The sequence below is a fragment of the Choristoneura fumiferana genome, chromosome 23, assembly GCF_025370935.1.
Source record: "Choristoneura fumiferana chromosome 23, NRCan_CFum_1, whole genome shotgun sequence".
Taxonomy (NCBI): Eukaryota; Metazoa; Arthropoda; class Insecta; order Lepidoptera; family Tortricidae; genus Choristoneura; species Choristoneura fumiferana.
The window spans coordinates 10427261-10454720 of NC_133494.1; the positions used below are offsets into that span (position 1 = coordinate 10427261).

General features: G+C 41.1%; 1 protein-coding gene across 4 annotated transcripts in view; it reads right to left on the reverse strand.

Annotated features, from left to right (window-relative positions):
• The window catches only part of spen (spen family transcriptional repressor split ends), a 117254-nt gene that overhangs the window by 12259 nt on the left and 77535 nt on the right, over positions 1-27460 (reverse strand). For 2 of the 4 annotated variants that reach the window (XM_074105466.1, XM_074105464.1), the window contains exons 4-16: positions 27168-27432; positions 25837-26163; positions 25468-25758; positions 24246-24446; positions 21408-21526; positions 16908-17033; positions 16537-16675; positions 6024-15709; positions 5676-5905; positions 4451-4515; positions 4151-4210; positions 3770-3873; positions 2355-2470 (exon numbers count right to left, since the gene is read on the reverse strand). In XM_074105466.1, coding sequence (XP_073961567.1) covers positions 2355-2470; positions 3770-3873; positions 4151-4210; positions 4451-4515; positions 5676-5905; positions 6024-15709; positions 16537-16675; positions 16908-17033; positions 21408-21526; positions 24246-24446; positions 25468-25758; positions 25837-26163; positions 27168-27432 — 11729 coding nt within the window. The remainder of the gene's footprint in view (positions 1-2354; positions 2471-3769; positions 3874-4150; positions 4211-4450; positions 4516-5675; positions 5906-6023; positions 15710-16536; positions 16676-16907; positions 17034-21407; positions 21527-24245; positions 24447-25467; positions 25759-25836; positions 26164-27167; positions 27433-27460) is intronic. The other 2 variants (XM_074105467.1, XM_074105465.1) reach the window with 1 other exon arrangement.

Here is a 27460-nt window from a genome sequence, read left to right on the forward strand (position 1 = left end):
CAAATAAAATATAAACCTGCCTACCATAATACCTATAGAATAGAAAGTATTGTATGTGCTAATCAATATGTTAAAATAAATCAAAAAATTCAAATATTACTTTATCGTAATTTTCAGAAGAAATGGCACCCTCATTACTACCACAGTAGAGAAAAGGACAGTAAGCCGTCTCGGCAGCGTCCTTGATATAATTACCTACGCGGGCTTGCCTACTCTACTAACTGTCACTCTTCAGTTGTGTTATGTATTTGATTTGATAATGTCACATGAAATTTAAAGTAGGGAAAGGATTATGAAAGATATAAAGATGGTCTAAATAGTGTTTAACAAAAATGCATTTTACGTTATTTTAATAAACCGCAAAACGTATTATGTTTTGAATGGTTTTATTTGGCTTCATCACACTATATTTGTTACTAGTATTTGTGCCTCTTCTGAGATGTGCGAAAAGCTTTATTGTTGAATTTAAGATTATACATTTTTTTCTGATAAATAACTTGAATACGATTTCGCCGCAAGCGCACAACGATGTCACTGCGAGCGCGTAGCGAGGTCGCTACTTTAGCGCCAAAAACGCCATATTGTAGACTTTCGTACTATACGTATACGTATAATAATAGGGCGCCTTCGGCGCTAACGCAGCGAACTCGCTGCGCGCTCGCAGCGACATCGTTGCACGCTCGCGGGGATATCGTTGCGTGCTCGCGGTGAAATCGTTACTCGCTCGAAGCAAACTCGCTGCGCGCTCGCCTCGCTTTCAACTCGCCCCAAAAATCGCTAGTGGTAACTGGATACCGCCTAATGGTGGCCAGTTATTTATGATTTACCTTACTCTAATTAAACGTTTTTTATGATTATTGTGATTGACGTTTTATACGCCGACAAAGCACCGACGTCCGACACATCTTCCAAACCGATACCGATCGCACAGAAAGCATACAAGAGCGACACCGACAATAAGGTTCCTTTCTTACTAAACTTTAAGGGATGTTTTAACTCATACAAAATCGATTTAAATATTTGTGTCTCTGTCAAATTATAATATAGAGTATGAAAATAAAAAATGTTTTTTTTGACATTGTACTTTAAACGCTATTATCTCTGAAACTAGAACCGACAACAAGGCCCCTTTTCCTAGATAACGCCACATTTATACATATACCTGTGGTCTTACAATAATAAATGATTTGAATCTTTTAGTGATTGTGTATACATATATAGTATAGACATTTTTTAGAGCGTAGAAATAACCTCGAAATGACAATTGTGCAAAAATATTTTAAAAAAACACGATTTAATTTCGTGAAACGCAATGATTACATCAGCTAATAGAGATCGTTATCAACGTGCAGTTTTCATAGCCAAGTATGGTCGGCAAACAAATAAAATATAAACCTGCCTACCATAATACCTATAGAATAGAAAGTATTGTATGTGCTAATCAATATGTTAAAATAAATCAAAAAATTCAAATATTACTTTATCGTAATTTTCAGAAGAAATGGCACCCTCATTACTACCACAGTAGAGAAAAGGACAGTAAGCCGTCTCGGCAGCGTCCTTGATATAATTACCTACGCGGGCTTGCCTACTCTACTAACTGTCACTCTTCAGTTGTGTTATGTATTTGATTTGATAATGTCACATGAAATTTAAAGTAGGGAAAGGATTATGAAAGATATAAAGATGGTCTAAATAGTGTTTAACAAAAATGCATTTTACGTTATTTTAATAAACCGCAAAACGTATTATGTTTTGAATGGTTTTATTTGGCTTCATCACACTATATTTGTTACTAGTATTTGTGCCTCTTCTGAGATGTGCGAAAAGCTTTATTGTTGAATTTAAGATTATACATTTTTTTCTGATAAATAACTTCAATAAATCCGTTTTTATTATATAATATTAGATCCGTACACCGAACAATACGGTTTATATCGTTGTGACATATTAAGGTACGTAAAAAATGCGCGTGAGTCCGTACGTAACCGCGGAGCACTAGCGACTGATGGTTGCCGAGGTATGCTGAGAATTCGTAGCGTGTAGGTATAACTCGGTGACCCTTGTTCTTCTACGTATCTCCTCATTTCTGATTCGATCCCATAGATAAATCCCAAGCATAGCTTGCTGAGCAATTCTGAGCTTATTTATAAGACCTATAGTGAAACACCACGTCTCGGATCCATATGTCCTTACTGGCAACACACATTGGTCAAAGACTTAGCGAAGCGAGTTTGTTTATTTGTATTTAGCTCGTTGAAGTGGCAATGGGCAGGCCATATATAGCACGGAGAACAGATGGTCGTTGTGGCTTGGCTTTCTTATTGTAAAAGGTAAGATTAGTGTATACTTACTGATGTGTCGGTCGGCTGGCGAGGGCGAGTGCGCGGGGCGAGGCACGCGCGCGGTGGGCACGCGTCGCAGCTCCAGCGGCGGCGCCGGCGCCTCCGAACCCTCTGCCTCCAGTGTGCTGGACACAAAACAATACTAAAGCCATGCAATATGACTGGCTCAACAATTAACCCACGGGCTTGTGGGTGGTTAAAGGGATGGACATTAAAAATCATTTTAATCTCTCCTGTTCGGAAAGTTTAATTTTCATGGGTAGACAGCCGGGTGGAAAATTGCGTTTTTATCTCTAGGGTGGAAAGTATTTATTTTTATTTTTCGAGTAGCCATAGAGTCGAAGATAATTGAGTTACGTCAATGACACTTTTTTCCACGTTGCATGGCAATCTAGATGCACGTCGTGACCAAGGAGCTTATATACAACACTGGAGGTTGAATGCCGAACAACCGTTTGAAACAATAAATTTGATCTTTATTACGTCATGAACATAGTCCATCTCTTTCTAAGAAAGAGATTGAAGTCATTCGTGAAATGTGAAAGAAAGAGATGGAATATTATTAATAAGTTATAAAGGTCACTTCTTCGTTCGGCGTTCAACCTCCAGTTTGGTCCTTGGTCGTGACCAACTCGATTATTTTTTTTTAGTCGGCCGTGGCCAGTCGAAAAAGTACCGTTGGAGGTTGGTTGGTTGGAGGTTATAAGTAAATTAAATTTATTATTATTCTTATTTTTTTGTAGTAGGTATTTTACTTTCCTCACAGTCGAAATGAAAAGTAGAGTGTCTAATTAGGGTGAAATTACCCATTTCCCCTCGAACTATTGGCGCTCTCACATCTTGAGTATCAAATGGGTCACTTTCTACCCTCGGTGATCAATCTACTATTAAAAAAGTGTATTAGTGTCCACTACTTACTACTATTTTTAAGTTAATTCTTTATCTCAATTCCCAATCCAAGCACATACATTTTGAAACAAGATTTTTGTTAATAGTCGTTTTTACTTTCCTAAGGAAAATCCTGACGTTTCAGAAAGCAAAAATGCTGTTTAAGTTTCTATATTTGTCATTTCTAATAGATAATTCGGGTAAGTATGTATTTACAACTATAATTAACGCATAATTTACTAGAGCAAATGACTGTTTCATTTTGAATGAGGATTGCTGAATAATTTAAGTACATTTATATAAAATAGAAATATCAATTCTAATGTTTCCTTAAAACAGGCCTTATCTGAGATCATATTTAAAATCAAGAGAAATCACATAATACTTCCTAAACCTAGCACACAAACACTTGGTAAAATGATTTCTGGTAGAGTAAAGATAAGCTTAAGGCAACTCCTGCTTTGTCCGCTGGCATCATCATGTATTACGCAAAATAAATAACTCACTATGATCGAATATGTTCTGTGTGAACTTACCGTGTAAATTGTGAGGGCGTAGCTCGATTTTCCTGTGTCGCCCGGAAGTGTTGTTGATACATCTGATAGTGTTGAGGCGAAAAGTGTGGGTACATTCCATCGCTCTGCAAACAATCAAGTACACCGTTAGAACCTACCACTCAAAGGGATTGGTAATAGATACACATTTATATAATGCTTAAACACGTGTTAGAGCATACCATCCTCGGAGCTTTTGCTGAAATTATGCTAATTTGTATTTAGTCCGGAGTGGCACAAGTGTCAAATGAAATTTAGAATATCTTTTTTATCATTTAAGGAAATAATCACAAAGTTTGGGAAACTGGACTAGAATATTCTCCGTGGAAAATGGGCCAGAAGTACGCAAATAAGTTACAATACCGGGGTAACTGGAGAAGTATGTTGATGTGCGGGCGGAGGGCTTCTAACTAAATCAGCAGACTATCCCGAGCAGCATGAACAAAATTACAATCGTAAGCCACCTAAACATCATAAGCTCTAGTGATTCCAAAAAATAACGTCTTTTATGTACACATAAAATAAAACTACCCAGAAATATACTCAAAAACCGATGCGTAGTTAAATTAATAGATTTCTGAAGTATAGTTCTGTATTATGTACAGACGAGTAATGTTAATTAATTTTCAAATTTTTATTGATTTAATAACATTAATAACTCACCAAAGCTACCTGGCCTTGCGGACTGATCTTCGGCACGCAAGTGATTGTTCCTCGAGATGCGGCTCCTGCAGAAGATAATAATATTAAAATTGACAGTAAAATTCTCAGCACGTAAATACATTATAAGGTATCAACATGACTTGGTAGTCGCGTTCCATAAGTATTTTTTTTTACAACGCGACAACCTCTTTAATGTACTAAATAAATTGATCATCCGTTTCAGTTTTGTTTGTCACTGATATTAACCTTCGCCAGGTTATTTTTAGTTATAACTTGGTTATAACCCATCTGCTAATTAAGAGGGTTAAAGTTTACCTAATCTCATCAACGTTTCCTATGTATGTTAATTCAGGTTTATTGTACCATCAGCCAAATAAGTGGTCTACCAATTTTTAAACAAGTTCCTGTCAAATAAATATGTCGCTAAAGTCGAACTTTCAAGTTGACAGACACGTCTATTGGCATTATTGTTTTATGACATGCAAACGATTATCAACTTTAGGGTGTTAGACCACATATTTGGCTGATGGTACCACTGTGAAGTTCTTTAAATTTGAATTTAGGGTGTTTTGAGATTAGTGTGTTTTGAAACTAGTTTATTTGAAGAACGGTGTATTTTATGACTAGTGTATTAGTTAGTTTATTTTGAGCTTCAACCTTTATGAAATTAGGCGATCCGGGAGTAGTATATATTCATGATAATGTCATTTTGGTTTTACGGTTTTAAGAGACTCAGGTATTTAGACGTTAGGCTATTTTGAATTTATGTTTATATGGCAATATGTGTTTTTGACATTAGGTTGTACTGTGCAATAGGGTAATTTTAGCTTAGGTTCTAATGCACCGGAAGGGTTTTAAAGCAGCGCTCTATAATTTACAATATAAGAATATTTGATAGACTGCTTTTAGTATTATTTATTAGTATTTATATTTTTGTTATGATTATAATGCATGATGCATATAAAGCTGTAGCTATATTTGCATGCCATATGGCGAGACATAGTGATGCAATCATCATCATCATCCCAGCCTATATACGTCCCACTGCAGGGCACAGGCCTCCCCTCAGAATGATAGGGCTTGGGCAGTAGTTCCCACGCGGGCCCAGTGCGGATTGGAATTAGTGATGCAATGAATTACCTTATCTAACATCTATTGACATGGACATGACCTTAAATTTAACAAATAAATAAAATTTACATTTTAGCGACACTGATATAGTTACCTGGATGGTGGTGGGGCTGCACAGGTGGAACTGGTTTAGCATGATTCATCGGAGCGAGAGGCACGAGGGGAGCGAGGGGGGCAAGCGGCGCGTGGGGCGCGAGTTGTCCGAGCGGCGCGTGCAGCGCGTGCGGCGGCGGCGGGTGGTGCGCGCCGCGCGGCAGGCTCGCCGTGCCCGCATAGCCCGCGCGCACGCCGCGCGACGCGCCCGCTCCTTCGCCTTCGCCGGCCCTGGAAACATAACCCCGCTTTACCATACGATCAACACGTAAGCATGCATCTTCTGAACATTCACTCCGCCGACTCCTAGTTGATCATTAAAGGAGCGCTTTAAGAATAGGTAAATTACCTCATGAGTATGGGTGTTGCTCGATCTGCTGGGCGGTGCGAGACGAGTGGACGGTGCGGCAGCGCGGGCGACTGCACGCGCTCGTCGGTGGCTTCTGTGGCGCCGACGGGGACCATGTGTCCGGGCACGCCGTCCGCTAAGCGCCGCGCGAGCGCCTCGCCCGCCTCACCCGTGGCCGGTACCATCTCCGGCTCCTGGCTGCGAGGCTCGCGCACCGGCAGCACGTGTTGTTTGTTCGCCTCCGCCGGCGCCTTGTCCGCTTGGTATTCGGTGGAAGGAGCTACGGTCGCCGTTGCCGCCGATTCGAAAGCCAGCTTCGCGCTTATCTCGGAAATCATCTTCTTGGGCGGTTTCATAATAGGCGTCGGTGCAGGATGAGGATTGCTCACGACCGTATTGTTGACGACTGACAGGTGGTTGGACACGGCGGAGTTGCTGACAACGACGGTGTTGCTAACCGGAGGATTTATCGTAACTGTGGTACTACTGATAATCGGAGTCTTATTAGAAACTATCGTGCTTTGCACCGCAGGCTGACTTGTCCCGGCCATCGATAGATGGTTGACGACCGTAGGGCTACTCACCAGTGGCTGGCTCACGAGAGCTGGTGCGTTTAAGGTGACTGGCGGGGAGTTGTGGGTTGATGTAACCACCGGCTTTAAAACGGGAGTATCGACTTCCATCTTTGCTGTTACTGGCGTTTCAGCTAATTTGGGAACCTTTGCGTCTCTAACGGACTCCTCTTTTTTAACGATTTTTTCGTCGCTGCTATCGATAGAAGCATCAGAGAGACTTCTATCTCGGGACCTCTTAGTACCTCGGGGTGATTTTCGAGTATCGGATGCCTTGTCTTGCGGAGTGGTTTTTGCACCGCTCTGCCTTGTAGGTCTCTTTTTATTAATTTCTTTCCCGGATTTAGTCGAAGTAGCCGAACCTTTAATAACGTCATCTATAACGTCATCGACAGTACTTCGTTGGACGTCTTTTTCCTGCAATCTCCTAGATTTTCGAGTGTTTGGCGAAGGGGACACGAAATCTTCCAGCTTGTCGTCTTTACTAATAGGTTTTTCTGTATTCTTAAGCGCTTCTTTTTGTCCAATACTAAGAGTTGATGTGGCTATTGCATTAGAATGACCTAAAGGACTTTTTATTGTCAAAATGAGCCGAGGGCGTGTCTCCGATTTATTCGGTGATGTTGACGTTTCATCTCCAGAATCTTCATGGAAATCGTAAACGTCGCCGGGTAAAGTATTAGAGATGGTGTTAAGTGCATTTTTAATTTTCTTGTCAACTTTAGCTCTTCCCCTGCCTCGTTTTGCAGCTGATCCTCCACGGGGTGATTTTGAAATCTGGCGTGTTTGTACTCTGTCTTGATTCTTTTCTGATTTTTTGCCTCTCATACTACGGCCGCCTCTTTTACTAGGAGTATTTTTCTCAACGCCTATACCATCTAATTTATTTTCAATCACACTTTCCGTTTGTGTAGGCTTTACAGATTCCATAGATACAATAGCTTCTTCGGAAGTGTTTGAGTCATTTTCCCCAGTATTTGATTGTACATCAGATTCCGTTTTAATGTCATCCTTGATATCCTCAATGTTCTCGTTGCAAAGTGAGTCAACTTTCTTGATAACCGATTCAATATTAACATCTTTAGCACTCCATGAATCATTCTCATCTATGTTTTTGACTTGACTGTCAATAGGTCCTTGTAACAGTAAACTAGGAAACTTATTGTCAATCATATCAATACCTTTCGCAGTTGTGAAATTTGGAGAATTTTCAGGTGTATTAAAAATATTTAAAATATTTCCAGTATTTGAATTTTTATCTTCATCGCAAGGTTCTTTATTTAATTCTTTTGTGTTTTTCTCAGTTGTAGATAACTCACTATTGCTGTTATTGGTTAATTCTTTATCCATTACGTCATTGTTAATTCTAATATCTTTTTGGGAAGTGACAGACCCTTCAGAAGTCGTAGATTCTGGAGTCAGAACATCAGGTCTTTGCATTTCTTTTATGAAGTCAATATTATCGAGTCTGGTATGACTGGCAGCGAATAAAGTTACCGATTTTCCAACATTTACTTCAAGCTTCTTTTCAGTATCATTTGTTATTTTTATTTCATTTGTGTTATCTTTTAGCAATTCTTCGAAGTCTGTTTCACATTTTGTAATGTGTTCAGATGACGGGATCACTGGATTAGCACATGTTGGATTGTCTTTACTTGTGTGTACGAGCTGTGTTTCAGAAACATCAGTAGGTAGCTTAGCAGTCGTTTCATTATCGTCATTTACTGTCAATCCTTCCGTTTTCACGCGGGTAAACTGATTTTGCGTTATAGTTGAAGGATTGATTTCGTTACTCGCTTCATTTTTAATATTTATTTTAGGAGTGATTGGTGCTTGACTTGTTTTTAGCAAAAGTGGTGTCATGACCACATTTGTAAGGGTGCTTGTTGTTATGCCGGTACTTGTGGAATCTAATTTTGTAACTACTGTTGATGGTCTTATAGTTGCAATGGATAACACTGACGGAGGTGGTTTGCTTGAATCGATTTGTATGATATTGCTCATAGGCGCTGATGTCAAAACTCTTGACGTATTAAGTGTGTGAATAACATTGGACCCGGGACCCCTATTAAGATTAGTTTCTTGAATAGCACTCATCACAGATTTACAAGGATTTTGAATTATTGATGCTGAGGTATGATTGACAGCACTCACGTGTAAAATAGGGGCCGCACCATAAGGTATATGGTTGTGTTGTTCAACTTTCTGAACTTGGTTTTCTCGCTTTTCGGATATATGGTTAACATGGCTGATAATACTTTTGTTGGCTAAATGTAGAGGAGAGCTTATTGTTCCTACATGCATTGCATTCTGCATAGAAATAAGGCGATTCTGAGCCATCACTGTTGGATTAGTGTTTTGATGTAAATTTGTAGATGACAAAATAATTTTCGCAGCTTCATGATCTGTGCCAGGCCTTTGGTCGACTTTTCCACATTCGCTTGTGATAATCTTATGCTGATGAACCAAAGTGGGTGGATTTATCCCAATGCTTTTACTATGGGGAATTATATTGTTAACACTCATTTGTTTTGATATTGGTGCCAAAACTGGCGTAACAGGCAATCGGTTAAAATGGATTGGAGCCCCTTGAGTTTGTACTAGAACTGAGCTGGGCCTGTTAGGTGACATCATCGTCCGAACACCGTGTTGTATATGCATGCCTTGGATGGGACTGAGAGGCGGTTGCTGCATACGTACAACGGTCACCTGACCTGGAGATCTTTGTTGAATAGTGTTAGGAGATACCATCCCTACATTTAAATTTTGAGGAGAAGTGCTTAATATTGCAAGCCGAGGTGAGGTCATGCCATCTCTACCCTGTGGATTCGCCTTCGGACTCTGCAGGCGAGGATCGGTTGACAGCCTGGGCGAGATAACTATTCCTTGTGGCTTCTGATATAAAATGTGAGGTTCTGGTATTTTTATTGTTGGCGGTTGCATATTTGTTTGTGGACGAATATGATTAATTACTTGATATGGAGCACTCATCCTATTTGGTGATAAAATGGGTCTTACTGCATTGCCTATTTGTAGACTCTGACTCTGCGGAGTTTTAATCTGCACAATGTTTGCTGTAATATGCCGAGGTTTATTTTCATTTACGTCCCTCAAAGCCACTTTATTAGGCTGTATGTTTAAAATATGTGGTTCAAGAAGTTTATTGTTCGTAAGTGTCCAAGATGTTATTACAGGGGTAGCAGTAGATGTTATTTGATGTACAGGTTCTCGTTTTACTAAAGGCAGTTTACTATCTGATTCGCTAACTTTTGTCTTAGTTTCACTGGAATCGGAGACAGGGACAGTTTGTTTCGGCTTGGCGACTATGATATTAGTAGTCGCCGATGTAACAATATTTGAAATTGCTATTGCGGTTTTAACACCGAGAGACTGGTTTGTTGCAATTATGTTAACTGGTAGCCTTTCTATGGCATCTTGAGGCGCATCTTCGGTTTCCTCGTTATCAGTGTCGATTAATAAAAGATCGCTATCCGAAACAGGAGTTTCGGGTTTTGTCTCCATTTCACTGATGTTAAGATTTATTACCGCCCGTCTCATTTCCTCTGGATCCTGTTCCAGAGAATTTTCCAAATTAGAACTTTCGATCTCCACTTCATGCGTCGAGCTACTTTCGGTTTCTTCATAACAATTGGTAAAAGAGATCTTTTTGCCTCCAAAACTTTCCCCTAAAAGTGCAGCCACCGCGTCCTCTGTTTCTTCTTGAGAAATAACAGCTCTGGGTTTCTCTGTTTTCTCATCGACTGGAGTAGTAGGCGTGTCAATTTTATCAATGTTCTTATCTGGTTCTTTTTCCAAGTTTGAAATACTGCGTACTGCATCTTCACTAGGATCAACGTCAATAGTAAAAGATGGACTAAAGTTACCGGATTTACTATTGCGTTTTACAGGTTCAGGCTCCTCGGGCATAGGTATATCGCTTATATCCTGAACAATCGTTTCTATAGGTGCTGGCATGGGAATTTTGTCAATTTCAATAGTCGGGTATTCCTCCGATAATAATTTCATAGCATCAGTCGAAATAACACAACTCGTAATATCAGAACTGCTACTCTTGGTGTCATTATTATCGTCAGGCTGAATAACAATAAATGGGCTATCTGATAACCTTGGCAGACTTTGCGTTTCGGAAAGGGACGCGCAATCATCAGATTTATTTGTAACAGATGTTGATTCCGTATCACTTGGCATCGGAATTTCTGATAGGGTTTTAGGAGATAATGTCATAGTTGAGTTTATTAGCAAATCAGGCTTATCTAATTTGCTGTGATTGTGGAACAAGTGATGTTCCTTTCGGCTTTGTCGATCTTCTTTGTTTCTCTTCTTTTTCTTTTTCTTTTCTCTACACTCCCGTTTTAAGTTTTCTGAGAGACCTTCAGCGACATTTGTGTCGAGCGCTTGATCTTCGCCTATGTAATTTAAATCATTTTGTTCGTCCTTTGTTATGCTTCCTAAGGGTGATTCTGCCCTGATACGATTGTCTTCATCGGTTATAGAATCAGCAAATAACCTAGCTTCGATTGCTCTACTAACAGCATCCACATCCAAACTGTTTTCATCTTCCTTTGAAAAGTACCGTTTTTCTTTTCGTTTTCTCTCTCTTCTTCGTTTTAATTCGTCCTTTTCTCTTTGCCTACCATCATCAGAAGTAGTTTTAATGCTGATGTCATTTGATGCTGATAGTGTACCATTATAGTCATGTAATAAGGAATTTTGTTTTTGGATCATCCCTTTACTTTCTTTATCAGAGTCATCGGAGAGTGGACCAAATATATCTTCCATTTTACCTTCCATTTTGGCATTATTACAGTTGGGCTCAGAAACCAACTCAGAAAAGTTATTAAGCAAATTTTTATTTCTCTTCGCCTTATTTTTCTCATCGCGACTGTCATCACCATCAAAACTATCGCGAATTTTGTCTTTCCGTTTTTCTTTTTTGTTGCTATGACGTCGAATTTTATCCGAATGCCGGTGCTTAGAAGTACCGCCTACAGAATTGCAATCAGCATTTTCACCTTTTGTCTCATCTTCAGAAAATGAAAATTTATGTTTCTTTTGCCTCTTTTTATGTTTTTTGCGAGCTTCTCCTGTATGTCTATGGGCTGCCATTGATTCACTTTCTGATGAGAAGTCATTACAGTTGGGTGCAAAGCAAGGTTTATAATCATTGTCCATTCCTAAACTAGATTTTAACTTGCTGTCGTCACTATCACTTTTGCCAAATAAATTTAATAACGAATTTTTATTTACTTTGTCACAGGGTGCATCAGAAGATGGTATGATATCATCTTGTCTATCCTGTAATAGTTCCAAATCGGACATAAGTTCCTTTTTGACCTTATTAAGGAAAGTTGGACTTTTACTTGCACTTCTTCTTTTAGAATTTTCATCATCTGATGTATCTGACATGATACGCGATCTTGAGTTTTTACGGGACAGTTTGTTTTGCGTATCTTCCTCAGTACTTGGTAGATTCAAAAAATCACTTATTTGTTTACGGTCAAAATCAAGGGATTGCGATTTTTCACGTTTTTTACTTTGTAACAAAACGTTTTCATCATCAGAAGAACTATCCATTGACATTTTTGGTTGTCTTCTTCTTCCACCATCCTGGTCGGAATCACTGTCTTCATCCCAACTAGATCTTTTCTTTTCTTCCCGTTTAGCACGGCTCTGCTTCAATTGACTGAATTTTGCCTTTATCTTTTCTTGTCGCTTTTCTTCTTCTTGTTTTTGCATATTTTTACATGAACGTGCTTTTACTTTATCATACATTGAAATATACGTCGGCCCATCGTCGACGATATCAAATATAGAATGCTTTTTAGGTTCATCAGAGTCTGATGTATCGGTACTTTGAGTCATCTTACGATTCTTTCGTTTTTGGTTATCATTTTTATCTTCCCGGCTCTTGCGGTCAGTGGACATTCTTTTCTCACGAGCTACTTCCTTTCTCTTGTCGTCCATTTTAAGTTTTTTCTCGTCCTTGTTTTTACACGTAAGATCTCCTCCTTGTTGTAGTACGTCCTGCTGTTTCATCTGAAGTTCTTGTATCTGTTGCAACTGCTGAATTCGTTTCTTTTCTTTCATCTCTTTTCTCAGAGCCCGTTGTCTCTCATCTTCTTCACTAGATCTAAGTTCAAGTGTGGCAAGAAAATCGAAGTCATTATGTAACCCATCCGTCTGAATGTCTGAATTACTATCAAGTTTTTCTTCGCTATCACCCTTAGGACTTTTTCTTAGAGATTTGGATTTTTCTTGTTTTAAGTCTTTTGTGTCGTTGGTATCTTTCCATTCATCATCCGGCGGTTTCACTTGGTTTTTCTTATCGTCTTTAGTTTTACTCTCAATAATTTTCGCAAAATATCCTTTATTAAATTTTGTAGTTTTATGCCGGTCACCACTTCGAGAATCTTTGGAATCTCTTCTCTCAGGGTCTTTTGAATCAGTTTTACTTTTTTTACTTTCCTCATTTAGAAAATCAAACGTGTCTTGTGAAGACATCCTGCGTTTGTGACCAATATGCGCTGGTAAACTTGAGCACGAATTCAGGCGCTCTTTACGCTTCGAATCGAAACTGGGTGAATCAAGAGAATAATGTCTCTGCTTCTCTGTAATTTCAGGTTTGCTTTTGAATGTGTTTTCGAGAGAATTATCAACTGACACTTTGACACTGACACAATCAGATGACACTTTTTCTTCTTTGATATCTGTCATTTTGAGTTTTACCGTTGGATTCAGCTTAAAAGGATCAATAAATTTCATTGACATTTCTTTCTCAGATTTGTGTTTTGATATCAAATCATTTTGTAGCTTTGCTTTATTTTTGACGTCATCTTTGCTATCAATGTTATCCGGTTCTTTAACCTTTGAAGAGTCCTGCGATGCTCTTGATGTTGAAGAGTCAGTGGAGTCCTTACGACATAAATCTCTAATTGATTCATCCCTAGAAGACTTGCGCATTTTGGTAGAATCAGTTTCTTTCTTGGCGTCACGTTTTGACTCGCTTTCTTTCTTAGGGCGGTCATATTTACACTTGTCGTCTTTTTTGGTTTTAGATAAAAAATCTATTTCAACACATTCCTTTCTTCTATCTTTTTCATGTTTGTCCCTTTTGTGATGATCATGCCGCGAAGATTTTTCATCGTGGTTTTTTGCTCTATCTACGTCTCGTTCAGTTTTATCTCTGGAATTTTTGTCAATATCTTTTTCAGTTTTTATTTTCTCACCTTTATCAGCGTGTGCTTTATCCGTGCAGGTGTCGACTTTAGATTTTTTATCTTTCTCGTGTTTTTCGAGCGCTCGCTCGTTTCTATTATTCTTTGGTTTTTCCCTTTCGTGTTCGTGTTTCTCCTTTTCTGAGCGGTTTTTTACACCTGCTTTTTCACGCTCAGTTTTAATGCGTTCGTCACCAGTTTTTTCCACATCTGTGACTTTTGTTACTTCAGTGGCAAATAAAGAATGACTCCCACTTTTGTCCTTATCGAAAGATTTTACAAATTCTATGTTTTCCTTTTCAATCTTTTTACTATTCTGAAGAGCTTCTAATTCTAATAATATGTTTTGATTTAATCTTTCTTTACCATTCTTTTCTGTTGATCGGATAAGTTCTTGGCTAAGATCTGATAAATCTTTCGACGGCTTAATACTATTCATATTATTTAAGTGATTCTGTGGCACTTCAAAATCTATAATTTCTTTCTTAATATGATTAGAGACAGGTAGTTCTGTTTTAATATCAAATTCGCTCTTTATCTGAAACATTTCCTCCTCTTTGCTTTCATTTTCTAAGCTCGTTCTAATTTCTTTCTCGATTAATGATTCAGTTTTGATCTTAAATTCAAATTTTTCAATAATTTTATCATTCTGGTTGCTTTTCTTTTCTTGAAGCTCTTCAGGTAAAATAATTTTCTTGTCTGCCACTTCAGGCATATTACAGATCTCTGTAGAGTTCGAACTGTCTGACCTCTTAATCTTTAGCTCATCAATGGGGTCACTTTTCTTGTTGATTGTTAATCTATCAGTTACCGGTTCAGAATTCTCTGTCGATCTTCGAGTGTCAGATGAAATGCTCTTATCTATTTTATTTTGGTAGTCGAATACTATCTTCTCTAAGCCTTCCTTGACATCCATGGGGTCGAGATCGAAAGACAATTTTCTTTCAGTCTCTTTTCCGCAGAATAGGAAATCTCTTTTTCTTCTATCGACGTCTTTCCAGGATTCACTGTCGAGTTCGGCAGTCCGAGCCGGGTCTGTCTTCGGTGAGGGCTTCCTGTCGGTCGGCTCGGGCTGCACCTTATCCGTAGAGGGCGTTCGGAGTCGAAGCCGCGAGTCAACTCTATAGTCGCTCTCGTTGAACTTGCCGAGCCGCTCCGGCAGGTAGGGCCGCTCGGGGCGGTTGAGGCGCGGATCGGCAGGGCGGTCGGGCGCATCGGTGTCGGAGTGCGCGGGGAAAGGGTAGCGCAGGCGGCGCGGCGAGCCGGCCGACGAGGGCGAAGGCGCGCGCGCGGCGCCCTCCAGCCGCTCGGAGTCCTCGTCGAAGACAGAACGCTTGGCCAGCAGCGAGCGCACCACCTCGGAGGGCTTCACCTCGTTGATGTCGACGTCGAGCAGGCGGTGCCGCAGGCGCGCGCGGTCGGGCGCGTCAGCCAGCGCGCGCGACCCGCTCCACTTCTCGTACTTCTCGTCGAGGCTGCGGATGCGCTCCTCCAGCGAGGGCGAGTGCGGCGCGGAGCCTGCGCTGGAAGATGATGCGGATGGCGGTCGCGGTGGAGACGCGGGCGCGAGCGCGGGGGCCGGTGCGGGCCGCGGCGTAGCGGGTGCCGTGCGCAACAACTGCGCAGCGAACTTGGGCAGCGGCAGCGACATGGGTAGCGGCGGTCGCTCGCGCGGCGGCCGGCGCGGCTCGGCGGGCAACGCGTCCAGCTCGTCACGCAGCGGAGTGCCGGCGCGGCTGCCGCGAGACTCGGAGCCGTCGCGCCGTCTCCGATGCCGTCGCCGCGCCGCGTGCCGCAACTCGCTTCCTGGGACGCCGACGCCGCTGCGTGACCCGGATCTAGAACGACGGATCGTTCCACCCGCGCTTCGATGTCGCTCCTGAATAGAGACAAACAAACAATATATCATCTCAGTAGTGCTTTTTGCCACAATAAAGGATAAAAATACTCCTTTGGGGAGTAAAACTATACGTAAATCCATAATTCCCACAGGAACAATTGAGGCCATTGTCTTTTAGTATACAGGCATAGAATAACGTCATTGACGAGCAAGTGTGATGAAAACAAATAATTTGCGTAGAAATGATGATTATGATTACAAAGCGGTATTATTATAAATAATCGAAAAATAAACTGTATATGAGCCAATATGGACCCGGGCAATGTAATAAAAAAACATGTCTCATTACTATTTTTTTTTTTACTTAAAATTAAATGAATATAATGTTTATAGAAACATCTATCAAAATCTTTAAAGTAAGTTATCTTAATAATAGAATTTTATTCTGGCACTAGCCGGCCGCTACCGCGGCACGCTCGCTTCGCTCGCTCGGCCCGTGCTTGTTTTGGCAACAGTACTTAATGTTCATTTCATATTATTTTTATTACTTGCCCCACAATGTAATAAACATGGTGAGGCATTTAGCATTTCTATTTATAATCTTTTGCTGATATTTAAATGAATGATAATGAGTATGAATATGACAAAAATTTTAATTTTAATATTGACCATCTTACCGTGCGATGAAAAATCCGAACCCTGATTATAATTGTATAGTAAGCTGTGGTTATTGTATTAAGTACCTATAATTTTATGCGAGCTTAGAAGCATTTTTTTTTTAATGGATATTATTTAGTGGATAATTGTCCTACTACCAAAGCTAGCATGACCAGCTCTTTATAGTTTTATTAAAAATACTATTCTACCTTCGAATGTTTACGATCCTCCGGACTGGAGTCTCGCCGGTGTTTGCGAGCACGATGCGGAGACACGACAACTGACTGTAGCCGGTCTTCGTAAGGGGCATCTTCTGCTTGTGGACTGGAGCCTACTTCTTCATATACCCTGCGACAAAAAAATACATAAAACATAGTAAATAATAAAAAAAAAACTAGCCAAGTGCAAATCGTACCATAACCATCACAAAATTAAAAAACAAAACTAACTTATAAGATAACTCTCGATTAAAGTCTGTAACGAATCGAATAATTTCTTCAATATTGTGGTAAACTAGAAAAAAAAAATAGACAAATGGTTTGGTCACCTCGCTGTTGAGATAGTGTCAGTGTGTACCTACCTGTATCGTCGGTCGGCAGCGTATTCGGCCGCGTCGTAGTGCTCGACGACGGCGGAGTAGCGAGGCGTGCGCGACGAGCCGCGACCGTAGCTCGACGCGCGCGGCCGCGGTGCGCAGCCCTCGTACCTAACACACAAATTATATCTATAGCAGGCTGGTAATTACTACAAAAGATTGTGAATAATCTGCTTTCCTCTGGTTCGTGACGGGAGCGTTAGAGTCGGGAGCTGACGACCCAAAAGAGTATTGAACTTTTTATGCGCAACACTAATACCAGCTATTGCTCGCGACGTCGTCTGCGAGGAATTTGTTTATAGCGCGCCTTCGGGAACAACTTATTTTTCGGGAGTATTTGCGGTCAAGACGGCTGGCCCTTGGGGGGTGGACGCCAGGTCGTTGGTTTGGGAATTGGGGCGCAGGATGAGGGACACAGGAGGTGACCCCCGTTCCGGGTCGTACTTGATCCAGCGGGTCTCGTTGGCCATACAACGGGGCAATGCCGCTGGGGTAATGGGTACTTTTGGGCCAAGTACAAATACAAATACAAATATTCTTTATTGCACACCATAAATCAGTACAAAAACTTATGATATAAACACTTAGATTCAGGGTAGACAATAGGCGGTCTTATCGCTTAAAAGCGATCTCTTCCAGACAACCATTTGGGTACAAGAAATTATGTATTACAAAAATAGGTGGCAGAAACAGAAACAGAAAATAAAAACAAACAAAAAATCAATAATATTAAAATAAATACAAATGAAACAACTATATAAATACATACATGCAATACTTATACAATACATAAAATAGCAATATAAATTAACAATAAGGCCGTAATGGGAGAAAAAGGATAAGAAATTTGGAAATAAAATAGATAAACACAGAAAGACTGAGGACAGAGCTAAGAAGGCAGTGTCAAGAAGTGAGCCTTGACGAGATTTTTGAAAATAGGAAAAGATTTAGCTTTCCTCACATCTAGGGGAAGAGAGTTCCATAGAAGGATTGAAGTGCAAGTGAAGGAGTTATGATAGAACTTAGAGGAAGAAATTGGAACAGTGAGAAGTAAATTTTGGGAAGACCGAATGGAAGACAGGAACTTAAAACGTTGTTGGAGATATTCTGGAGTTGTGGGGTTGAAAAGTATGCTGTATAAAAGAGAAAGAATATGAGAGTCACGGCGAAAACGAATGGGGAGCCACTTGAGATGCGTGCGATAGGTGGAGACGTGGTCATATTTCCGTAATCCGAATATGAACCGAATACAGACATTTTGGATACGCTCAAGCTTATTCAGTTGCTCCTCAGTGAGATCAAGAAAGGAAATATCAGCATAATCCAAAATGGGCAGAAGAAGAGAATTTGCCAGCGCAACCCTGGTAGCGAATGGGAGAAAATTGCGAAGCCGTCTCAGAGACCCCACAGCAGCAAACATCTTCCTGCTTACCTCTTTAACTTGCGGCGCCCAAGATAAAGTCTGGTCCATAAAGACACCCAAGTTTTTTACCTGAGCCGAGAAAGGTATCGTAACACCATTAAAAAGTATAGACGGCAGATTATTCATATTTAATTTGGAGATAAAATAAGAGCTGCCGACTATGATTGCTGGGTTTTTGCTGGGTTAACATTTAGACCATAACGTCTGCTCAAATTTAAAATCCGGGCTAAATCGAGATTCGTGGCATCCATTACATTAGGTAGATCATCAAGTCTACCCTGGGAGTATATTTCGAGATCGTCAGCATAAAGGTGATAAGAAGAGAGAAGATTATGAGAAATAGAGTTAATAAATATGGAAAATAATAAAGGGGAGAGCACTCCGCCCTGCGGTACACCCGACGAGAGGTTACACCAAAAAGAACGGGGAACTTCCACCTTTATCCGTTGCCGACGCCCAACCAAGTAACTACGAAACCAATCAATTACCGCAGGAGATGTGTTAAGGGAACCCAAAATCCCCAACAATACGTCAAAATCAACAGCATTAAACGCGTTGCTGAAATCAAGCAGCTCCAAGACCGTTAACTTTCTGCTGTCCATGCCTAGACGTATGTCATCTGTGATTTTAATGAGAGCGGTAGTCGTACTATGACCAGGACGGAAACCAGATTGGAGTGGGTTTAGAAGGAAAGTACGATGCGGACAGGTATTGAGTAGTTTCTATTTATTTATTTATTTTATTCTCGTTTAGATTTTTTGATATTCTGTATTATTTTTATTGTATAATTGTTTTTTTAGTTATTATTATTTTACTAATTTTGATTTTTTTGTCATTTTCTGGTAAGTATGCTTTGTAATTTAATTCGACTTTGTTTTGTTTAATTTAATGTAATGTATATGAATGAAATAAAATGTTCCCCTTTTTTTCAGAAATATAAAATTCGATAAATGGATAGTTCGTTGAAATTACTTAGGGTTCATCTTAAGCTGGACATGTCCATGTGAGTTAGTTAGGTAGGTACACGGAAACGCGCTGCCTATCCAGGTATCAGAATTTGATATTTTAGGATTTGATTGATTTCAAGGTATACATTTTAAAAAACTGTGACTGGCCGATATCTGTAAATATTTGCGAAAAACTGTTACAATGGTATTTATAAGCGCAATAGAACCCAAAACAATGATTTTTAAAATTGTCTGTTTGTCAGTTTGTTTGTTGGAGCGCGCTAACCCCAGGAACGGGTTAACCGATGTGGATGTGGTTTTCATTAATGTATTGAAGGTAGTTTTCATGGATTAACGAATCGGTTCACAAGTAATAAAAAAACATTAATTTAAAATTTAAAAAACCCCCAACAAAAAAAAACTCGCCACTTGCATCCACCGGTTTCCCGCTACTCTCACGATGTCGTCAGTCCACCTGGTGGGAGGCCTGCCAATGCTTCGTCTTCCGGTCTTCCTTCCATTTTATTGTATGTAGAATCAAATACTGATCGAAACGAATCCAAACACGATATATCTGCTATGATTTTATCAAGAGTGTGTGTATAACTGACCACGTGGCACGTTAGATTGACTTTATTATGTATAATGGTAGTATTTCTATATTGTATGTTTCTAGAATTTGACTTTAAAACGATTGACAGCGGTATACATGCCGGAGGTCAGATTGCTCCCGACAGCCTGAGCGGCCGGAACTATCTATGTAAATGTATTTATAAGTTCTACCAAGTTCTACAATAAATCTAAATCAGCGGAACAATAACCTTGTTTATTTCATATGAGTTTAAAGTCACGCGCGTAGATCCCCAGTACATAAGCTCTTACCAAGTTACAGTCCCCACAGTACCTACTAGTGTTCTGGATATACTGGCTGTAGCATCAGGCCGAGAATTCCATAATCTTGAATAGTTTTATAGCATCCATGTATGCTAATGCATGCATATGTTTCCAAATATGTTTGAAAGTAAAGTAAATACCCATTATGCGTCTAAGATTCCTACCGCAGCGAACAAAAGCTGATGATCTTGAAACGGCTGAACCGATTTTGATAAAACATGTCTAAGAACCATCGCTAGAAAACCTGCCTTCAAATAAAAAAACCGCAATCAAATCGGTCAACCCGTTTAAGAGCTACGGTGCCACAGACAGACACATAGCGGTCAAACTTATAACATATAATCAATTTAAAGAATTTCAAAGAACACTTTTGACACAATTACTGTTAGTTTAAGGGCAACACACAGAGAGCGGGCGCGGGTTGTGCGCGGGCCCGCGACGGGCGTATTTGCATGGCGGTATATGGACGCCTTCACACAGAACGCGGGCGCGGGCGCGGCTCGTGCGCGGGCCCGCGCCCGTCGCCCGTCGTCACAAACATCGCGCGGGCCGAGCGCAGAGTTACCAACTCTCAAAAATATTTATCCCTAAAGCTTAAGTTAAAAACCCCTAAAACAAGATTTTAATTAAAATTTGTACTTTAAAGTTGAATATTTCGCAAACAAATCACTGATTCGAAAAATCGTCTTAGTAACCCTCTAATGGTTTTAACTTAAAAGACCCCACACTAGGTTTGGATGAGAAAAAAAACCCCCTACTTTACGTCTATGGGAGGTACACTTTTTTTTTTAATTTTATTGTACCATTTTGACGGGATAGTTTTCATATATATCCGTGCAAAATTACAGCTTTCTAGCATTGATAGTCCCTGAGCAAAGCCGCGGACGGACAGACAGACAGACAGACATGGCGAAACTATAAGGGTTCCGTTTTTGCCATTTTGGCTACGGAACCCTAAAAACCGTATTCATGCGCAGTAACTAGTTCATTTTGGCGAGAATAAAATCTAAGTATTTAATTTTTTTAATTAATTGGTACTACAGAAAAATCTGATATCTGAAATCTGATATCTCCTTGATAGCTGTCGGTACCTTCAGCCACGCACACTGAGACATCTTGTGAGTACGAGCTTTGTTACCATTTATCGATTTCGCACCGATCGAGGGCCCCCGTTCTACAAAACAGACCCTATAAATCTGACGTTGATCAAATATTATCTACCTGAGGGGGTCGTGCCGCGTGGAGGCTGGGTAACGCGTGGCGAGGTCGCCGCTTAGCCGCTCGGAGCCCGAGAGCGCTGCCGAACCCCCGTGTTTCTCCAGCTGCTCGTAAAACGCCTCCTGTCAAACGAAAAAGAAATAAAGGTAAAATATTATACAGAAAACAAACGGTTTCACAGAGACGACTTCATCGACTTAACGCCATGCCAGTGAAAAGGGACACAGTCAACGACGCTGAGCTGTTCTCGACGCCAATCCAATAATTAGAACACTCCGTAAAATAGCATCCACCATGATCCAGTGTACTCGCAACGCCTCTAACCAGCAGAAATGGAAGCACATTGCTAAGAGTCTGCGAAAAAGTCTGCGACCCACCGAATATCTCTCCGTGTACCTCGTCTGCGCAACCATGACCACTCTGACAAGAGTGTCCGACTAAGAAGAGAAAAGTAAAATAGCGATGAAGAACAGACGAGAGTGAGCAATATCGACATCGCAATCGACTGCGATGTGACCATTTTAACTGATCTTTTTAGTATTCTGTGCCCGAAGGACGCCAAACGGAACCTTATTACTGTCGCTTCGCTATATGTCTGTAATAGGGCAGTTATTCTTCGTAACTGCATAACGTAACAAACAAAAGCGGAACCCAGATACGTCTTATGATTTCACTAGGTACTAGAATGAATGTCGATACTTTTATAGTACATTGTGCATTAGGGTTATAGTTAGCTTATTTATATGTTGTTATGGTATCTATCTGTTTAGATTTGTTGAGTATGTGTATTGTATGTGTTAGTTTTATGTATTCTTGATACTGCTCTAATCTACTGTAAATTGCACCACCTGCTAAAATGTATTCCTTATTTCTGTCCATTGTAAAGGTTGCCTGTAAGAGATCGCTCTGAAGCGATAAGGCCGCCTATTGCTTACCTTAGAAAATCTCTATGTATATACTTGTGTTTTCTGTACTGCTTACTGTGTTGGTGGGCAATAAAGAGTTATTGTATTGTATTGTATTGTATTCTAAGGGGCGTAAGTAGGGGATTACTAACGTGAGTCTATTAGAAACCCGACGCCGGAGGCGGAGGGCTTTTAATGACTCGAGTTTGTAATCCCCTTACGGCCCGTGATACACACAATGATTTTCAGCACATAGTGAGGAAAAAAATGCAAAAATGAAATTATTTTGTGTCTAAACACTTCGGCAAACACAGCTCGGCAAAAGAAAGACGCTATAAAAACAAATGAATAAAATAATGGCTACCCGCCAATACAACACAACAAAATTCAAAAATCGAAGTTCGTATCGTACCGTCCCTCTACTTACGATACGAACTTCTATTTTTGAATTGCGTAATAGCCCCCCTGTCACCATAGATAATGCTAAGCTAATTACTCCAACATGATAAAAAATATTTAGTAAAATTATTGCAAAACAATTTGATTTAAAAATAAAATATAAAAATAACGAAGTTTCATGATGCGTGGAAAATTTGTATGGTGTAAAGTTGGGTTATACCTAGCTAAGTTTTAAAGATGTAAATAAAACGTTGGCTGACGTATTTCTTACATGTCTGATACGCATTTGAATTTTCACATTGCATACGTTCCGCTCAACCTACCAATTCATCGTTGCCACTTTAAATCGGCTACGGCAAAGACTCAACACTAGTCTCAACTAGTGTCGCGATGTGTCCATATTTTGAAAAAGTCTTAACTCTATTTAATTACCAAAAAGAAATTGCTGAAAGATTCCACTGTATAATTCTGTACCAATACCAATGTTCGAAACGTTACTTAAATAATAAAATTGATTATAAGCAGCGCCACAAGATTGCCTAGCAAAGTTTTGTCGTTCCTATTTTCATAAATATTTTAGATACTTTTATCTTTCACTATTGCATTTAAAACGTGATGTATGAATCGTTCCACGATCCCAAACTTACAAGCGATATTGAACACTTAAGCCTAAAGAGACTTATACCGCTTATTATATAGGCAAAGTTACATTTCGATCAAAAGTATACATAGGTGCAGAATTTGACGATGGGATCCACACAGAATAAGTAACAGTACTACCGTACAGAAGGGACTCTCTCGAACAAAAGTCAAGTTTAGATATAAATCGTTACCTACTCTTACGACTTGCACGTGAAATTGAAACTTATCATGTTACACGAGCGTTCATAATCCGTTGGCATCGTTGACTCGAAACCGGTTTGGCGGCAAGAAAACAGGGTTCCCACTCGCCGATAAATAAAGATAACAGTGGGTATTAATATGAACTCAATAAACTGCCTTTAATAAACAAGTAAATATTCTTTAACATACCTACATAACAACCAAGCATGACAATGATAAGATGATAACCGAACCGAACTACCTTTGCCTACTACAGATTTCCGTACCTATTGGCGAAACCATGTCTTAATATTATTTCTGACCAACTAATTACAGAATTTTATCAGTAGATAATTACAAACATACGAAACTATTACTTACTAGGCAGGGAATTAGGAAATTAGAGAAGTAAAGAGAACGACCTTTCAACATATTTCGGAATGTTGAGAAATGATAATTCAGATTCCTTTATCTTCTTTTTAATTATACATCCGTAAACACAACAGTATAACTCAGACGGATTATATCGTTTCGAAGTCATTGTTGCAAAAATGAAATAAGTAGGTACCTACACAAAACACGCGCGACGCGTCCAGCGTGCGAGCCGAGCGGCAACCCACTGCCGCGCGCCCAATGATTGGGCGCGCCGGCTGAACATACCTATACTGCGGAGTGTCCAACCCCTGGTTATAATGCGCGTATGTTTGTTTCGTACCTGGCACTCTCGGGAGGCGTAGTCGACGCAGAGGCGAGGGTGGTCGGGCTCGGCGGCGGAGGCCTGCGCGGCCACGCGGCGCAGCTCGCGCACGGCCGCGCCCGCCGCCGCCGCCTGCTCGAAGTGCACCAGCGCCGCGCCCGCCGCGCGGTCCACGCACACCGACGTCGCCGCGCCGCACCGCGACACCGCGCCCAGCACCTGCCGACACACGACAACATTCATCATCAACACCTAAAACCACACCTGAGACCCGAGGTCCGGAACAAGACGCCGTATTGCTTAACGTTTCTGACGCTCGCGATCGCAATCAAATGACAGTTTTTGTGTGCGAATACGGCCTCAGATCTGGGAGCAATGACATTAAGTACACATCCGAAAAAGGCAATTATAAGTATTATCTACTGGCCTTACGCGGTGTCAAAGTTTACTTCTCACCTTATGTTTTTGGTTCCTTTATGTACAACATAAGTTATGCCGTTCATAAAGGAAGCAGAAAATATCTAAAGCGTGTTATCGACGATGAAGCACCAATACCTCCTGAGTGGCCTTTGACATGCAATTGAGGCCCTTAGCACCCCCTAACCTAAACTAACTAAACTTCCTAAGTTTCATGTTCGAGATTTATCAATTAGAGGAGGTATTGATACCTTGTGTTTTACAAGTATGTTTGGGGCAGACTACAACACTGAAGCATTATGCGATCCGACCAAGCCTACTCTCGATCGGCAGCGCACTTACCGCGTCTCTGGACCACGGTATAACTTACTTAAACCGGCCGGCCTTATGATTAAAATTGAATAAGACTCTCTGACTTATTATAAGACAAAACTCAGGTGCACGTTTTAACAGTGAAACCAGTGATGCTGCTCTAAACGCATCATGAATTATTAAGTATCTGTTAGACAAAACTCAGGTGCATTATTTATCAGCCAAACCAACGATGCTGCTCTAAACGAATCATGAATTATTAAGTCTCTGTTTAGATAGTAGGATGTATTCAAATCTATTCGGGAAAGTACAATGACATGCGAGTAGGGAAATAAAAACTTCCTCAAACGGGCGCGGCGGGGCGCGACGTCAGCGTAGCGTGAGGCTGGGACTACAGTCGCGCCGAATCCTTTGTGATTCACATACAAATTAGCATGCCAAAGTGACACGGGCGTCGCGGCCGCTGTTTAACGAAGCCTCATTGGGGGTTGTCTAGGGGCGTACGACGTACCTGTTTTTCTGTGTGCTCAGTGAGCCCGTCGACCCACACGCAGGTGGTGGCCACGGGCTTGCCGAAGCCCAGCTTGACGCGCGAGCCGCCCACGTACTCGCCGTCCATGGCACGGATCGCCTCCACTACGCTCGATATCGACGCGTACTGACAAAACGCGTAGCCCGCACCGCCCCCGCTGCCTTTCTTGATATCGATCTCGATTATTCGTCCGAAGTGCTTAAATTTATCTCTCAACTGTTGCTGCGTTACATCCTTCTCTAAATTACCAATAAATAACGTCCTAGTCGCCTGCAACAGAACGGAGAACGTCTTCAATAACTTTGGCAAAGTCTTTGAAAATGAATCGTGAGAGCTCGTAATACTGACCTTCGGATGGTATTCATCGATATCAGTCTCGTAAGGTTTGGCCGAATCCGCATCTTCATCACAACTTTGGTGAGGCGCCACTGAGATCTTACACCCAAAAAAAAGCTTATCTTGAGACACTTCGAGTGCCTTCTCTACGTCGGACGGTTTCTTAAATCGGACCACAGCATATCGGTCGGCGTTCTGCCCGACCACTTTCACCCACACCACCTTCCCGTGTTTCTTGTACTCGTGATAGAGGCCATCTTTGAGGGAGCTATCCGTCGACCTCGTCGGGAGATTTCTGACGCAGATGGCCAAAGGTCTCCCGCTCGCAGTCGATGCCCACTGTAGACAAGCAGAATAATAGATAATGTCATAAACATAAATAAAACGTTTACGCTTTCTTCTATACATGCCCTCGGTACCGCTCTGCTTTCAGAGCATGACATGAGTGCGTGTGAGCTAACTTTGGTGGCATCAGGCGTGAGCTTGCCTTCGGAATCCAAAGCTTAATGGTTACTTGACCTGAAATACATATTTCAGATTGTTAGGTTAGCTATGACAATGGGAGATCATCCAACCCTTTTTTTTTCCTTGTTTAGGGTTCCTTACCCAAAGGGTGCCAACGGAACCCTATTACTGAGACTCCTCTGTCTCTTTCTTTCCTTCTGTCGCAGGGCTCTATCTCTTGAGTCGTAATAGCTAGGCGCTTGAAATTTTCACAGATTATGTATTACAGTGGCCGCTACAACAACAAATACTAAAAATAAAATAAAGTTAAAAATTAAAGAGGGTCGTCATACAAGAAACGTGTTTCATTCAGCGGTTTTTAGTTGCTAGGCTGCTAAGATGACGGCCGTCAGTTGCTAGGGGCAACGCCAGTGACCCTATGTTTAATTTGCGATTTTATTAGTGCTATTTTATAAAACCTTTGATAATTATATTATTTGTCTAAGACCGTGGTTTATTTTTTTGTGCAGCATTAAGACTAAATAACAATTTATTCATTTAATTTATTTTCAAACTGCAAACGATAATTTTGCTATCAATTTCACGTGAAAATGATAGCAAATGGGAAATGGTCGTTTATGTAAACGTCAGAATCATTATGCGACACAAGATGATACTGACCGCCGAAATAAACCAATACCAGCAGAAATGTTTGGGTCTTCTAACAGTCACGTAATATCTAGACATGTATGTAGGTAGTCAGCTGCGCAGAGAAACGTGGCCCCACTGCAGTACATTCATATATCGTAGAGGGGTCATCTTTATCTGCAGCTGACAGTACATAATCAAAAGTCGTAGTGTTGTTGTTATCATAAGGTATGATACGACATGATTCATACCTGATGTTGGTGCGTGGGAGGCGTCCGGTGGTTAGTGTGGTTGTTGTGAGGGTGCGGCGGCGGCGCGGCGGGCGTGGAGGCGCGCGAGGTGTCGCTGGGCTCGGGCGAGCTGGACTCGGAGCGCGACGAGCCGGAGCCCGAGGGCCGCCTGCGCCGCCCGCTCTCTGTCGCGCCCCCTGGCGTGCTGGGCGTGCTTTCGCCGCCCGTCGCAGTGCCTCCCGCGCCACTCGCGCCACTCGCATACCATCGGTGGTGTGGTGTTGTCCTAAAACAGATTCAACCCTGCGTCTATA